At 38.2% G+C, this 14383-nt stretch overlaps 1 protein-coding gene across 4 annotated transcripts; it reads right to left on the reverse strand.

Annotated features, from left to right (window-relative positions):
- Window positions 1–223: 223 nt before the first annotated feature.
- vwa11 (von Willebrand factor A domain containing 11) lies at window positions 224–11864 on the reverse strand. 4 transcript variants are annotated; one of them, XM_037974815.1, is made up of 18 exons: window positions 11774–11864; window positions 9040–9229; window positions 7293–7429; window positions 7075–7219; window positions 6419–6512; window positions 6041–6169; window positions 5384–5570; window positions 5121–5290; window positions 4848–4960; window positions 4616–4732; window positions 4364–4537; window positions 4160–4292; window positions 3911–4063; window positions 3288–3380; window positions 2844–3115; window positions 2608–2741; window positions 1964–2123; window positions 224–696 (listed from the first exon to the last, which is right to left on the reverse strand). In XM_037974815.1, the coding sequence occupies exons 1-18, from the start codon at window positions 11806–11808 to the stop codon at window positions 316–318; spliced, it is 2817 nt and encodes a 938-aa protein (XP_037830743.1). In that variant the 5' UTR covers window positions 11809–11864; the 3' UTR covers window positions 224–315. The 4 variants fall into 4 exon arrangements, with proteins under 4 accessions (XP_037830743.1, XP_017272317.1, XP_024861845.1 ...); XM_017416828.2 differs by lacking the exon at window positions 11774–11864 and adding an exon at window positions 10133–10253; XM_025006077.1 differs by lacking the exon at window positions 11774–11864 and adding an exon at window positions 9551–9604.
- Window positions 11865–14383: the final 2519 nt, after the last annotated feature.

Here is a 14383-nt window from a genome sequence, read left to right on the forward strand (position 1 = left end):
TTTTATGGAATTTCTTTCTTTTTATGGGAATCAGCCACAACTTAAATATCATTTTTTACCTGATTTTCACAAACTGACAGTTTGAAGAAATGTGACCCAAATGATCAGTCTGCTCATCTGTCTGATAGCACCAAGCTAAGCCAGCATCCATGTGGGTCATTTTTCATTTAAGCTCTTTCCATCAATACATAATAATTGTAAATAAGCCACAAAAAGTCAGGAGCACGTTGAAACTTACACACTTTATTTAAAAAGAAGTACAGATTTTACATCGATACACAGACTGACAACTCAGTACGAACAAATCCAACTCCTTCAGGGGTTTCCTACAAACATGGATGCCAGCAGGCAGAGCCACAGGGGCAGTGACAGACTCAGAACAGGAGCACCTCCTGAACGAACAATTGAATGATAGCATTTGCCCACATTTCCAACTTTATCCACAGCTATAAACTCAACAATCTGTGAGCAGCAGGAGGCGTTGTAGCGTGCTTGGATGATGGAAGCCTGCAGTGACGAGTGTGAAAGGCTTCCATTGCCCTGACGCAGAGAAATGCTCTCTATCCCAGTGCCATTTCCATCAGTCAGGTTAGCTGAGAGCTCCCAGCTGAAACTTCCACACTGGGACAAATCTTTAGGACAGTCCTCAGCCAGCACTCCGAACACTACACACTGTGGCTGGTAGAAGTCTGTAATCTGGACAAAACGAAGGAAAGAAAGAGATTTGTGCATTTATAGGAGGAATTTTGTCAATTTTAAACCAAAACATAATTTTTGTGATGAAGTTTAAAAGCTCTCCTTACGTCAACAAAGACTTTTTTGTCTGTAGATAATTAAGTGAGTAGAAGATAAACTGATTTCCAAAGTAAGAGGAAAGTGATTTAGTACTATTATCACCAGTTCTCAGTGGCCCTTCAATAGATGCATTTTCAAAATCTGATAGTTCTTTTAAAAAGTTACATTAGAAATATTCAGACAATCTTCTGTACCATCAGCTTTCAGTTTGTTGGATAATTCATTTCCACACACTTGGTCCTCCATTATCCTTGCTGTAAAACCACTTTCAGGCCCCCTTGATAAATTTATCTTGTTGGTCAGCACAATTTCAGAAACCCAAACTTGGTACTGCTACTGCTACAGGGAGTTTGTAAAAAGAAGTAAGTACTGGATAAATGAAGTATTTTACTCTAAATTTCACAAAATAAACTCAGCATTATTAAAACTGTTCTGCCTAACGTTTAATAACATAACTGTTTTGATTTTGTTGAACCTTTCTTAAGCTTTTAATACCAAATAACTCAAATTACAGGTTCAAATCATTATAATTATTTGTCCAAAAAAAAAGAAAAGAAACTTAACTTTTTGTTTGACAGACATAAATGTGGTTAGCTGATTACAACAGCTTTCATCAACCATATTCAGAATATCATAATGCCAAATATATGTGGTGAAATTCACACTGGCAGTGCATGCTTCCTTATCTGAATATGAATATTAAAATATGCTATATATTTTGTACAAACAAGAAAAAATTGCAGTCTTGACCTAATGCTAATCTGCCTGTTTTTCTGGGGTTTATACCAGATTTACAAAGCTCAATAATATTAAAACATTACTGGAATTTAAACGTGCACTAATGAAATTTTAACGTCTTTCTTCATTATTTGTTTAAAAGTATATATGTAATTGTACATGCTTGTCCTCTGGCATCCATTTGGGGACTGCAGCGACCTCTACCCCCCTACTTCCCAAGGCTTTGGTTATAGAATGTATTTCTTGTGTGGAACTAAATATTTTGTTTTGTTTAAAAATAGGAAAGATTTACATGAAGGTGTAACCTTGAAAAGTCAAACAGCACATTTTGTAATGAAATCTGTTCTCATCTCACTTGCTGAGGTATTTATAGTAACAGTGGTGCTCTTAATTTTATTGTTCCCAACAAGAAATAAGCCTGACTGGTTACCTTGGTGACCACAGACAACCTCAGAACATTGTAATTGGAGTCGGCCCCACTGGACGACTTGGCTTCAATCGTCAGAGTGACATCAGTGCCTGACTTGGTGTCGGCGGGCGCTGTAATACTCAGTGTACCATTAGCATATTGTCCAGTTGTCAACTCGAGCCTGTGAAGAGAAGAAGAAAATGCACTTTTAGCATAACACTTACAAGCTTTGTAAATTTTAAAAATGAAATAAAAGTGACCTGTGACGGTTTCAAAATACAATCAAAATACAGCTCTAGTGCTCCTGAGATGTGTTGGAGACACTCACTACAGAATTCAGGTGGGTTTGAACGTCCACCAAGACTCTGACTATTTCAAGAAAAGTTTTGCTGATTAGCTGCAGCCCAGTGAAATACAGTACCACCTTCAGCAGACAATTTTGGGCTGACTGCCTCGTTTTGTTGAAGTAACAAGTTGTAGCTTAGCCCCAAGCAACAGGAAACTGAGATGAGTAATGCAGTTTTTTATTGCAGTTCATTTATTATTTTAGTGTTTAGTCCAGGATGGGGGATCAAACCCTCAATCTAATGACTGGAAGATGATCACAAGGCTAAAACCACCCCCTACACAATGACATTTATTATCAATTTGTAGCTTTTTTTCACCTGGGAGGGTACGTCATGGAAAACTTTCTGTCATTTCTGGCATCAATGGTGTATGTACCACCAACTCCCTGGGTCATCACACTAAAAGGAAGCATAAGGGTTTGTCCTGGCTCAACATTGCTGTCCACCACAGCCTGGAAAAGAAAAGAAAAACAAGTGTGTGAAAAGCCAGAGTACCATTCTTATACACCTAAAGGTTTCAGTGTTGGACATGAAGAGGACGTGAAACGACAGACCTGAATATTCACTTTGGAGACGGACATCTGGGTGGTTGACTGCCTCTGAAATTCACTGTTTGACACTTTGTCTGTTCCTTTCAGAACAACCACAAACTCTCCCTCAGGAACCGTATCAACAGTGACCAGGATGTCTCCATTGCCCATGTCAGTGATGCTGCCGCTGGTTACAGCCTCAGGACCAGACACAACGACCAAGCCGATGTCTTTAACAGACACTGAAGACGGTTCTTTTCTGCCAATTACTGAAAGCATCAGGGTGGCAGGCTGGCCTGGGTTTTAAGGAAAAAAGAAATGATGTTTATGTATTTTATATTTTGACACAGAATATCATTAGATGCTTTCTCAGCAGACATGATCGTGTTGTTTGCACTAAAGGTTTGTCTGGTACAACTATGGGTTATAATAAGAAATCTATAAACCTTTCTATGGAAGGCAGTGTACCTGATTGCGGACGTCCACTGAGTACTGCGTAACCTGGGTGGGGTCCTGTGAACTTTTCCACAAAGTCATAAATGAAGGTGATTGTACTCTGGCCTGCAAACAAAAACACCTACAGTTAGATCCTCAACAAGAGCTCATTGAACAACCCAGCAGCCAGAAATAATATATACATCTATTTTAAACATTTCTCACATTGCATATTCCTTGCACATGATTTTGAAAAGCACATAAATAAGCATATATCAAATTAAGACTCACTCCTTACAGTTTGGTTGACTGGATGCATATAAATTTACAGACATCTGTCCATTAAATCAAAGTTAGAATTTGATGTGAGTTTTCTTTTTTTACATCTTTTTTTCATGGTTTGACCAGTTGTACACAACAGAAGGTTAAGATACAACCATTTAGAGACAAATAATCATTTTATGTTAGTTTGTAAAAACAGCATGTCCTTTAGGCAAAAGAACATGAAGTTAAAAACATCTGTGAGAAATTCAAGATGGAAAAGGTTTCCTCTGGTAATAAGATAGAAGTGAAACTGTAACTGCACTAAGAATTGTGGGATTAATTCTGTTAAACTTGGTATATGAACAGTATAATTTTCTAGTAAACGATATTACCTGTGACTTTGAGTGTGTACGGCTGGTTTGATTTGATGTTGATCCTCCAGGTTCCTGACTGCTTGTCAGAGTTGAGACGAATTCTCCGGAGGTTGCCCACTGCCTGAATGGTCCCCAGTTTACCATTGGTCTCATTCTGATTCTGGCTCACACCTGTAATAATTTAACATGCATAATTACTTAATGTAATATTTCTAGCAAAAAAAACCCCCAAAACAAACAAATTGACAGTTAGAATTGGCAAGTTACCTGCTGGGTTGGTCAGTGTAAAAGTTATGGGCGTTCCTGTGATGTAGATTGTGATGTTTTTCAGTGATTCATCCAACAGGAAGGGGAATGTTTCTTCGTTTCCAACATTCCTTGCTCTCTGAAGAACCGTCACCTGATGGAAAGAGATAAATCAGTGATTTGCCTTTCAGATCTTAAAATGACTTTATTCACCTAAGGTCTTACCAGGGCAGAGGTTGACGTGTCAAGGATAACATCTGTGGCCTGGGGCAACTGTGCCTTGGACACCGTGATGGCCTGGCCTCCAGATGCCAAAGCTAAGTCCCGGTAGTCTGTAAAGGATGCAGCTCTGACAGAACGACGATGCCTCCCGCTGGGCCCAGTCATAAAGAATGACACCTATGAAGAGAAATGAATGTGTTTTCTCACTAACTTAGACTGAGTGAATATCATCATACACTGCTAGTCTGTATTTACCGTTGACTTGGTGCTCCTGATGAGAGCAACAATAGTGTCCTTCAAGGCGATGTCTTTAGCTGTAGCATCAGTGAAAACATAGATGTTGGATGATGAAGGGGCGCCAGTGAGAGCCAGCTGAAAAAAGAAAAGGTTCAAAGTCAGGAACCGCAACTCTACCATTTTGAAAATTTATTGCCAAAGATTTTCTGATATCATTTATAATTTAATATGTGACAGTCCATTATAGTACCTGAAGTCCTGACAGGCACATCTCTGGTTCATCTCCGCCACCATTTGCTTTAAGCTTTGCGATTTCTGTTTTCATTTTTTCAGGATCAGTTGTCCTGATCATTGGACCAAAACCTACAATCAATCACAAAAAAAGCTAAGCAACAATACTAACCTGTGTCTCAAAGTGTTTGGAACTAAAAGCATCATCTACTTGACAAAAACCATTGCAGCAACTATAAGATGAAGCACTGACAGCAGCAATATTTTCCCAGTAAAGTAAAATTGTTCATACCCGGGTCGTTGAAAGGCACAAGGATATACTCGGATGGCTCATCCTGTGTTCCCTTTTTGCTGTCAATGATTTCATACACAACTGATCTCGCTTCTTCTATGTCGTCTGACATACTGCCCGTGGTGTCGATCACAAAGCACACCACAGATGAGCGAGCAATCCCCATCATTCTGAGAAAAAAAAAAATTCTTACAAACTACAGCTTCATAAATACTTCCTACCAGAATTTGTATAAAAATAGACTTCTTATCTTGTTGTTGTACCTCAGAAAGTCCCGGTCTCCTGCGGCTGAGCGGATGTCCTCCAGCAGCTGGAGACTGGCAACTGTGGCTGTTTTTACAGCAGCTTCATGGAGAGCCACGTTGTCTGAGCGACGCTCGTCTTTGCTGATGCCTCCTCGGGGAACTGTGTTGCTGGTGAGATCAGCTGCACCTCCATGGCTGCACTTACCTGCCACCGAGCAGGAGGGAGAGGACAAACAGGGGCATTAATCAATCTATTCAACACTTCAGTTTGGTACAATAAATGTATGATTTTATATGTGTGGGTTTGTTTTGAAGGGTTGATGTTACATAACAAAGAAATGTGATGCTCAACAGAAAAGTCTAAAAGTTTGAAAAATTTATTTAACTGAAAAGCAAAGACAGCTCAAATATTTCTAAATGATATAACAGTAAAAACTAATAAACATTTAATTGGCTCTTTTTAAAGCCTAGTAGACCATCTAAAGCTTTATTAAAAGGCCATAAAAAGATAAAATAATGCATTTGTTAAGAACCTCACAATTGTGCCAAACCAAATGGTTTGCTAGGCTGTTTTAATGTGCTGATAACACATTGTGTATCTGCACACTTTGCTGTGGAAAATTCTTCCTAGTTTGTCTTTTTGATGAATAACATTAAAGATATGAGACATTAGACCTGAAGGTTTTGCAGAAGTGAAGATTCCCATGTAGCCTGATGTGAGTTTCTTCTCCTTCAGGATGTCGGGGAGGATTGGATTAGGACATGTTCCACTGGAACAGTCACTGCAGGTGGCAGTGTTCACGTCTGTAGAAGAAGAATGAAAAGCAAGTCGATAGGTATTTCTTTTTCTTCCTTTTTTTAAAACTCCTGCTTGAAACTGTTACATGTGGGTTGTATTTAAGAGTGGCTGAGCCAAAAGTGAACATCATCTGTTCTTTGGTCACCAGATATAACTCATTATAGAATGACACAGATTTCCTTTTTATTTCCTTTCACCCAACCCACAGACTATATCAGCCTTCTTTTCAGATATCAGTATTCAGACACACTTACCTGCAAGGTTTTCCAGAGGGAGATCTGGCTGTATGAGGTTGATATACGGCTCTGTGTTTCCCAGCTCCACCCAGTTACTGTGACTGTAGAAGTCCTGATAATGCACAGAAACATGCATGTTATGCACAATGAGTCTGTCTTCAAATATATGCACAACTCCTTTCTGTCAGTTGATGGGTTTATAAATCACTTAAAGAATCTTTGGTTAAAGTAGACACATGATATTTAGAGTCTGAGCATGTCACAGAGAATGTGATCCTTCAGTTTATCAGGAACAGATTTATTTCTCTGACCTCAGGCCAAAACTAAACTGGGTAAAGCTGTTTTTAAATCCTTGAATAGCTGAAGGATTTTCTAAAAAATTGTTGTCTGTGTTTATGTTTGTGCAGATTTTCAGTCATTTAGGACATAATAAATCCGAAGAGTTTTAAAACAAAGCAAGTGAACTCTTTTTTTTTTTTTTTTTAGTTGTTTGATTTAAAATACTTGGGAGTTTTCTGTGCTGCCTTTGTTCTTTTATGTGAAAATAAATTTTATGTTTGAGGTGTACCATGAAACTATTCTTTTCTTGCTTGATTTATTTTACATAATCTGTGACAAGTTGTCTCTTATTTCCTTTGATTTCTGTATGTGTAGTTGTCTTATTCCATCCTCACCTGTAGCGTATGAAGGACTCTCCCCAGTGTTTCTCTGGCAGCCTTGAAGTTCTCCTCTCGAATGTTAGCCTTAATCGCCGACATGCCCTCCATGATTAGGCTGCGTCCCTCTAAGAAGGCTTCAGAATCGAAGTGATGTGGAGGACTGGGGAATATTTTCCACATGTAAACACTTAATGCCCTTTAAAATGTTCTTTTTCAGTCCTTTTCTACCCTACCTGTTGACGAAATCTCGGTCTACCAGCCCGTTCTGAACGTAGATCTCTTGAAGAGCTGAGTGAAACTTGGCTCCAGACACATCTCCTGTGGCTGTGGGGCCGAGACAGGCCTGAACGAGCTCCACGGGAGACGAACCCTGGAGGTCAAAAAGTAGTTTTTAATACAAAAACCCTTTCTGCACAGCTACTAAAACCATGACTCTGGTTTAATTTTCAATCTAAAAAAAAAAAAATCTGAGTTGATCTTTCTAAAAGCAATAATAATAATAATAATTAGAAGGTTTTACAAAATGTGGTTTAAAGTAAACAAACAAAGCTTGTCAGTGGGTGAAGATATGAGCCACACTGCTGTTTGGATGTAAGTCAGGAGAAAATGTTGATGTCTTAAATGGAGAAAAACCTTTTAGAAAATTAAAGCAGCATTAAAGAAACATTTCGCCTGCTGCTTTGAATGCCAAAGTTTTACACAAAGATCCTACGTGATCTGTTAGTCCTAGCAGTTGTTAGGATTTGGGTCCTTGTCTAAGTTGTTCTTTAAGTTTCTGTTTTTTGGGGTTTATTGGTCTGTTTATTGTTGTTCTTGTGTTTTGGTTTTTCGCTTCCTGTGCCCTCTGTGTTCTTTGTCATATTCACTTGTCCTCAGTCAATCATTAGTCTGCCTGCCACGCCCATCTCCACCTGCTCCAAGTTTGTAATCACTCACCTGTGCCCACTTCTCCTAATTACCTCCTGTCTATAAAACATCTCCTCCATTTACTTCCTGGTCTGTTGTTGCTGGTTACCCTCATGTCTTGTGTTTGCCACGTTTTGGACTTTTGTTAATATTTTGTATTTGGTTTTGTTTCTTTTTATTTTTGTAAATAAAATTCGTTTTCTCCTTAAGCTCAGAATGAGTCTTTGCATTGAGGTGGCCTCTCTCTCTCCACCACACCTGACAGCAGTTTGTGTTAAAGATGACTCTAATGATAAGAGCCATGATAACTGACATTACACAACAATTCTACGGAAATTGTCTAACATTTTATGTTCTGCTCTTTTGCTTCTTATCATTGATTTTCATACCAGCAATGCAGGTTTAGATTGCTGTAAAAATATGTTCATATTAAACAAAGCATGAAGTTCATACATCGTCACTGTATGCTGTCTTTTTATTAAAAATATTTCATATGCAGTAAAAAAGTGTGTGTGTGCAGGTTTTCTTCTTTTCTTTTTGACAAGCAACTAATACCAGTTAAGATATGTGTTTTAAACATATTTAATATCAAATAGCTACTTGAGGCTTTAAGAAAAGTGTCATGTTACACTGTGACTGACAGCCTCTTCCCGAGTTGGAATGAGGTGAAGGCGTGACTTTTAAAAATTACAGCGCAATATAAAATTACATATTGAGAACGCAGCCTCTGGCCCTAAAAATACATCATAGCAGCACCTGAAAAACAAAACATTTTGGCTTCAATTTTAAACAACGGGAGAAGGCAGAGATGCTTTGACTGTTTTTATTAATGTTGGAGGAATAAAGATTCATGGATGGGATAAGTGCAAATAAAAAATGGAGCCACTCGCTGGTGTCTAAAATACTCATTTAAGCTTTAGATGTGTCCCTCATTATTTAACATTTTTAAAAGTAGAAATATAAACCACAAAGTGAATGAGACTTAATGTGTAGTCTAACGGTAAACCTTCTAAAATGTTTTCAGTTTGCAGAATGAACGTGTTGGTGATTTTCCTGCTTCGTCTTCTGTCCTACCGTGGGATTGAACTCATGACCAGCGGCCTCGGCCACCGCCCGGCACGTCTCTGTAACTTTCTGCAGAAGAGCGGTGCCTGTAATGCTGACATGGGTGGATGTTCCTCCCCCGAGCGGAGCAAAGGCCACAGTGGGGCCTGAAAGAGCCAACGCCAGCAGGGCTACACCCAACAATGAAGTCATGATGTCCCTACAGAAATAGAGCTAATTATTATATTGTTAGATATAAAACAACAAGTAGATGGAGTTGTTTCCTTATGCTCTTTCCAGGGGATATAAAAAGAAGACATCAGAATAAGACCATTTTACCATCACAAATTTCTGAGTAAAAAAAAAGATAAATTAAAATTATTTGAAATAGTTATTAGGAAGAATGGGATAGAAAAACAAAATGACATGCAGATTTCTGCATCCTTTCAGATGTTTGTTGAACTAAACTGATTTGTATTCCTAAGTCTAAAAGGTTTCCAATTAAATTAAGATAAAGGGATTTAAATAATAAAGCATATACCTGCTTACTGCCAAAATAACTGTTGCACTTTTCAAGTGTTAGCCCGAAGGTTTCCTGTTTAAAATAAGGCTCTATGAATTAAGTTTGATCTTTTTTCATAATCAAAATTTCCTCTGTTTTATGTCTTTGTTTCTCTGAATGAATGTACTTGTAACAAAAAGCACAGAATTCAGAAAAAAATATAAAATAAACAAAAAACTAGAATAGAAAAAAATAAAATTTATGGAGAAAAAAATGTCTGAACTGTTTCAATGGGGTTTGAGCCCACGTTTAATCTTGAATTACTGATTAAAAGTCACATGAAAAATGGATTTCAACTGATGAAAGTCATTTTTTTCCCCATTTCTTGTCCGGAAAATAAACCTCAAGACCTAAATTATCAAGAAAAACAATGATACTGTCCGGTAAATGCTTTATAACACCCACAACCAATTGTTTCAACAAGCTACATACATTTAACTAAATGCTGGACTTTTATCAGTATAAAACATTTAGATAACTCAGTTCACTTAAAAATAAAAGACCAGTGTTACTGTGAGAAACAAAGTTCAATTAATTTTAGCTAAGAAACAAACATCCTACCTTTATGATTCCCAGCAGTTGTGGCTCCAGTGATTCTCAAACAGATAAAGAGCGTGGCTGTATGTCACATATATATTGTACTTTGCACTGATTAAGGGGTCGAGATATGAACTCTGCAACCATGAATAACTGTCATTTTCTGTCATAAATCGATGACAACTGCCACTAAGTCTCAGACTGTACCGGAAAACCAATAAACATTGTGAAATATGCCACACCTTGAACGGAAAAATAGCCTGTAAAACTATAAACTTAGGGGAGACAATCTGAAATATGACTTTCCAACCCCCCTGAGATAAACGTGAAAAACTGGACTGTCAGCTTACTTCCTGAGGTGGCTCTCTCTAGTTTAGTTATAATTTAACTTTCTTTACCAAGATACAAGAACAATTCCCAAGAACAATATAAATTGTTAGCATTTTTTATTTATTTGGAATTAGGTTTGCTGTTTTGCGTTCCTGTAACTCTGTGTTTAGTTTTTTGTTTAATTGCTCTTGCGGTTTTCTCTGGGTTCCCTGTGCCATCACTCAGCTTCCAGTCAGGCTGCCTCACTTTTAACTTTATCATGATTTCATTTAGATTATTTTAGCTACTATTTTGACTATCTTAGCTTGTGTTTAGATATGTTTAGTTTCATGACTTAATTTAGATTATCTCATATCTCATTTAGATTACACGATTGCTGTTTTTTATTTCTGTATTTCTATATTTGATTTTTATGTTTTTATCTGTATTTGATTCTGTACCTGTTGTTTCTGTGTTGTAAAGCACTTTGGATCGCCTTGTTGCTGAAACGTGCTATATAAATAAATTTCACTTCACCTCACTCACCCACACCTGTTCCTTGCTGCTAATCAGTTCACCTGTGTCCACTTCCTCATTAGCCCCTGTCTTTAAAACCCGGTTCTCAACATTTCTGTTCAGTCCCTCGTGTCTTCCTCCCCATGTTCCTGGTTTTACCTTTAGTTGTAACCTTTCGTTATTTAGTTCGCTGCAGCCACGTCAGCCCTTTGTTTTTTTGTTCTTTTAAATAAAATTTAGTTTTCATGTAAGCAATGTAGTGACTCAAGACAACCAGCAGAGGGTGCTGTAGGTGATTAAAATGAGGGTTTCCTGACTCACGTTACCCGTTCAAAGCATTTTCACTACAGAGGCAGAAAATCTGATTATTGAGTTCAATATTTTGTTTACGATGGAAGGAGTTTTCTTTATTTGCTTGTCAAATAAATCTCTCTTGAGGAGAAGTTCATGTACAATTGCCTTTGAGTTTCTGGTGGTAATGTGTTTTAAACACAATGAATATAATGTAGTGCTAGTTTCTAAGATTTATGAAAACCTGAGCACAATTTCTCAGCATTTTCTGGTGACTACATGTCACTGTTTCAGTTATTTGTTTTGTATAAATAAACAACATATGGTTATTTCAGTTGGAAGGTTCCGTAAACGTTTATTTATGTCTTTATATAAAATAAAAGGATAGGATAGGCCTCTCTCAGCCTATCCTGCCCTCTCTCAGCTCATCCTGTCCTCTCTCAGCCTATCCTGTCCTCTCTCAGCTCGTCCTGTCCTCTCTTAGCCTATCCTGTCCTCTCTCAGCTCGTCCTGTCCTGTCTCAGCCCGTCCTGTCTCAGTATTACCCACCTGAACCTCAGATCCTCACCGCGGCTCCCCTTCATCCATCAGTCCTGACATCCTCCTCCTCCGGATCTGAAAAGAAACTGTATTTTGTTTACCTACCTGGATCCACTGACTCTACCATACCATTTTCCCCAGTTTCCTGTTCCCCCCTTCACAATAAAGCTGGTTTTACTGTGTATCAATCTTTGTGGTTCTTCTCAGTTACTCTGAACCCTAAAATAAAAATTATAGTTATTAATTATGATAGACTGGTTGAAGTTCAAAACTGATGGCATTTATTGCTGGGGCATTAAAGGCTTATAACTTTAACACTTTCCTCAAAGATTTTCAGTTTTGTTTTTCTTGCCAATTCGCAGTGAGAGCAAGACACAGCTGTAAAGTCACTGAATCTCCCAAAAGGAAACTGCTCGGATTTTTCTGTCGACTTCCGCATTTCAGACAGGCTGAAATGAAGACGCCTTAAAAGGCATCGCTTCAACCCTTTCAGAGTCACTGCAGGGTCAGCTGGCCTCCAGGGAATGATTAAAAAACACCACCCAGATGAGTTAACCGGATTCAAGGAAATAAGGGTTGTAAATGCAAGTCCCGAGAGCCTTCCACTTTCACGTCCACAGTTCACCTTTAACTCATTTCCCACAGACTTCCTATAAATCTTTCGGAGCCAGAAGCCAAATCTCAAAAGATATTTCCGCCACGTCAGGTAAGCGCCAGATAACAATGGCTTTGAAGGAAACTCACTCTTGACCAGAGTGCCAAGAAAGATGCGTGCTGTCGGGATTGACCCGTATGAAGTGAAAACACAGGAAATGTTGGTCAGTTTGCAGCTCATGAAGAGTCCCTGCACCATGGAGGAGGCCTGAAAGCAATGGACTCCTAAAATCAGTGCTTCAGTGGATTTGTAAAGGATGTCAGAACTCTGTGTTAATAAAAGTCTGCAGGTACATGTGTGATACTGATTAGAATCAGATCTAAAATGGCGCCAGCTCTTTATTTGTAACTGTAACATTTTTTTTTATTGTTGCCTGTTTGTTATATCACTGGCAAACCCTTTTTAAAGGGGAAATGAAAAGTGTTTTGAAGCTAACATAAATCAAAACAAAGTCATAAAAACACTGAATCCCACAAATTCTTATGACTTTCTTCACAACACTGAAGCTTCCTCACCAATGCTGCAGTAAAAAGCTGAAAAAAGAAGCGCAGACAGGGCTGATCACGACTTTAAGAGCCATGCGCTAGCATCTGCCACAATGTTTTTAATGCCTTTAGTGTTGCAAATGTCCATGAAATGGTCTACAGTTACAGAAAGCATTGCATCAGTCGCGGTTTGGGTTGTAAAATTAACATTAATGAGTTAATGTCTGTGTAGACCACAAGAGATGGCAAATCATTGCAGGACCCACCCCAGAGCAAGTGTTTCCTCTTCAAAAATTGAATAATTGAGCAGATAAAAACCACTTTTCCTGGAGGAAAAGGCTCAGAAGTCATTCAGTTCCACTCTCATCACAATAAAGTAGCACATCACCAACATCACTTACATCCATCTGGAGCAGAAATGGATGATACATGCAGGGTTCTGCCAAGACAGGGGAACACAGAGCAGTTTTAATGTTGTCAAAAGCACATTGACAAGATGTCCTGGGCACATTTAACTTTGGCTTTCAAGTCAAGTCAAATTTATTAATACAGCACTTTTCAGCAACAAGGCCATTCAAAGTGCTTTACAACACATGAACACAAAAATACAGAGTCAAAAAACACAATGTCTAAAATATGAGTTAAGATAATCTGAATGAAATCATGAAAACACACATAACAATGTGAAGGTAAAACCAAACATATCTAAAACATGAGCTAAGATAGTCTAAATAAGACACAAAAGTACAGCTAAAACAGATTCAACAGGTCTGTTAGAGGAGATGCCACTTTTATGAAATTCTGACAGAAACTGCAATAGTATGGAAGGCCTCGGAAATGCACAAGTTCCTTTTAAGTTGTAAGTACTGGGTACTGTTCAATGTAGCACCAGTTACAAAGACTTCAGATTGCGCAACGTTTCTGAAAATTTTAACCGACCTCGTTACATCAGGTGGAATGATGCCATCACAAGAAAAATGACTTTCCACAGCGTTTGCTGCTGATACAGGTTTAATACTATTTTGTGACACACTTCCCAAATAAGGGAACCACATACCAGAAGCAACAGCTCACTTCAACAAGAACAAAAAAAAGATACTTCAAAGAGGTTATCATGCAATAGTCAAGATTTAACGGATTATTGTGTAAGGTATCAGTCCTATTTGATTGAAATAATCACACTGTAAGTGAATACAAACAAAGATCTAAATAGTAAAGACCTGCGACACGTTTCTGTGTGAAGTCAGAACCAGAAATGCAAACTGATAGGAACTTAAGAAAGAAAAACTTAAAATTTACAAAGAAAACAAACAGGCAAAAAGGCTGTTGTGGCCGCAAACTATATAAGAACTCAAGAAATGGGGCCTCATTTTGAAAGGTAACTATATGTCCATCAGGAGTGAAAAAAAGACTTTGCCCATTCCTTCCTCCTTTTCTGTCCTGCTTGATTGAAATAATCACGCTGTAACTAAATACAAA

The sequence above is a fragment of the Kryptolebias marmoratus genome, linkage group LG3 (assembly GCF_001649575.2).
Source record: "Kryptolebias marmoratus isolate JLee-2015 linkage group LG3, ASM164957v2, whole genome shotgun sequence".
NCBI lineage: Eukaryota > Metazoa > Chordata > Actinopteri > Cyprinodontiformes > Rivulidae > Kryptolebias > Kryptolebias marmoratus.

Coding starts and splice junctions, on each gene's coding strand:
- vwa11 (XM_037974815.1), bottom strand. CDS start 11,808: ATGAAGGGGAGCCGCGGTGAGGATCTGAGGTTCAG. Junction 6,170..6,418: donor CCCTCTGGAAAACCTTGCAG/GTAAGTGTGTCT, acceptor CTTCTTCTACAG/ACGTGAACACTGCCACCTGC. Junction 4,733..4,847: donor TGTGCCTGTCAGGACTTCAG/GTACTATAATGG, acceptor TTCTTTTTTCAG/CTGGCTCTCACTGGCGCCCC.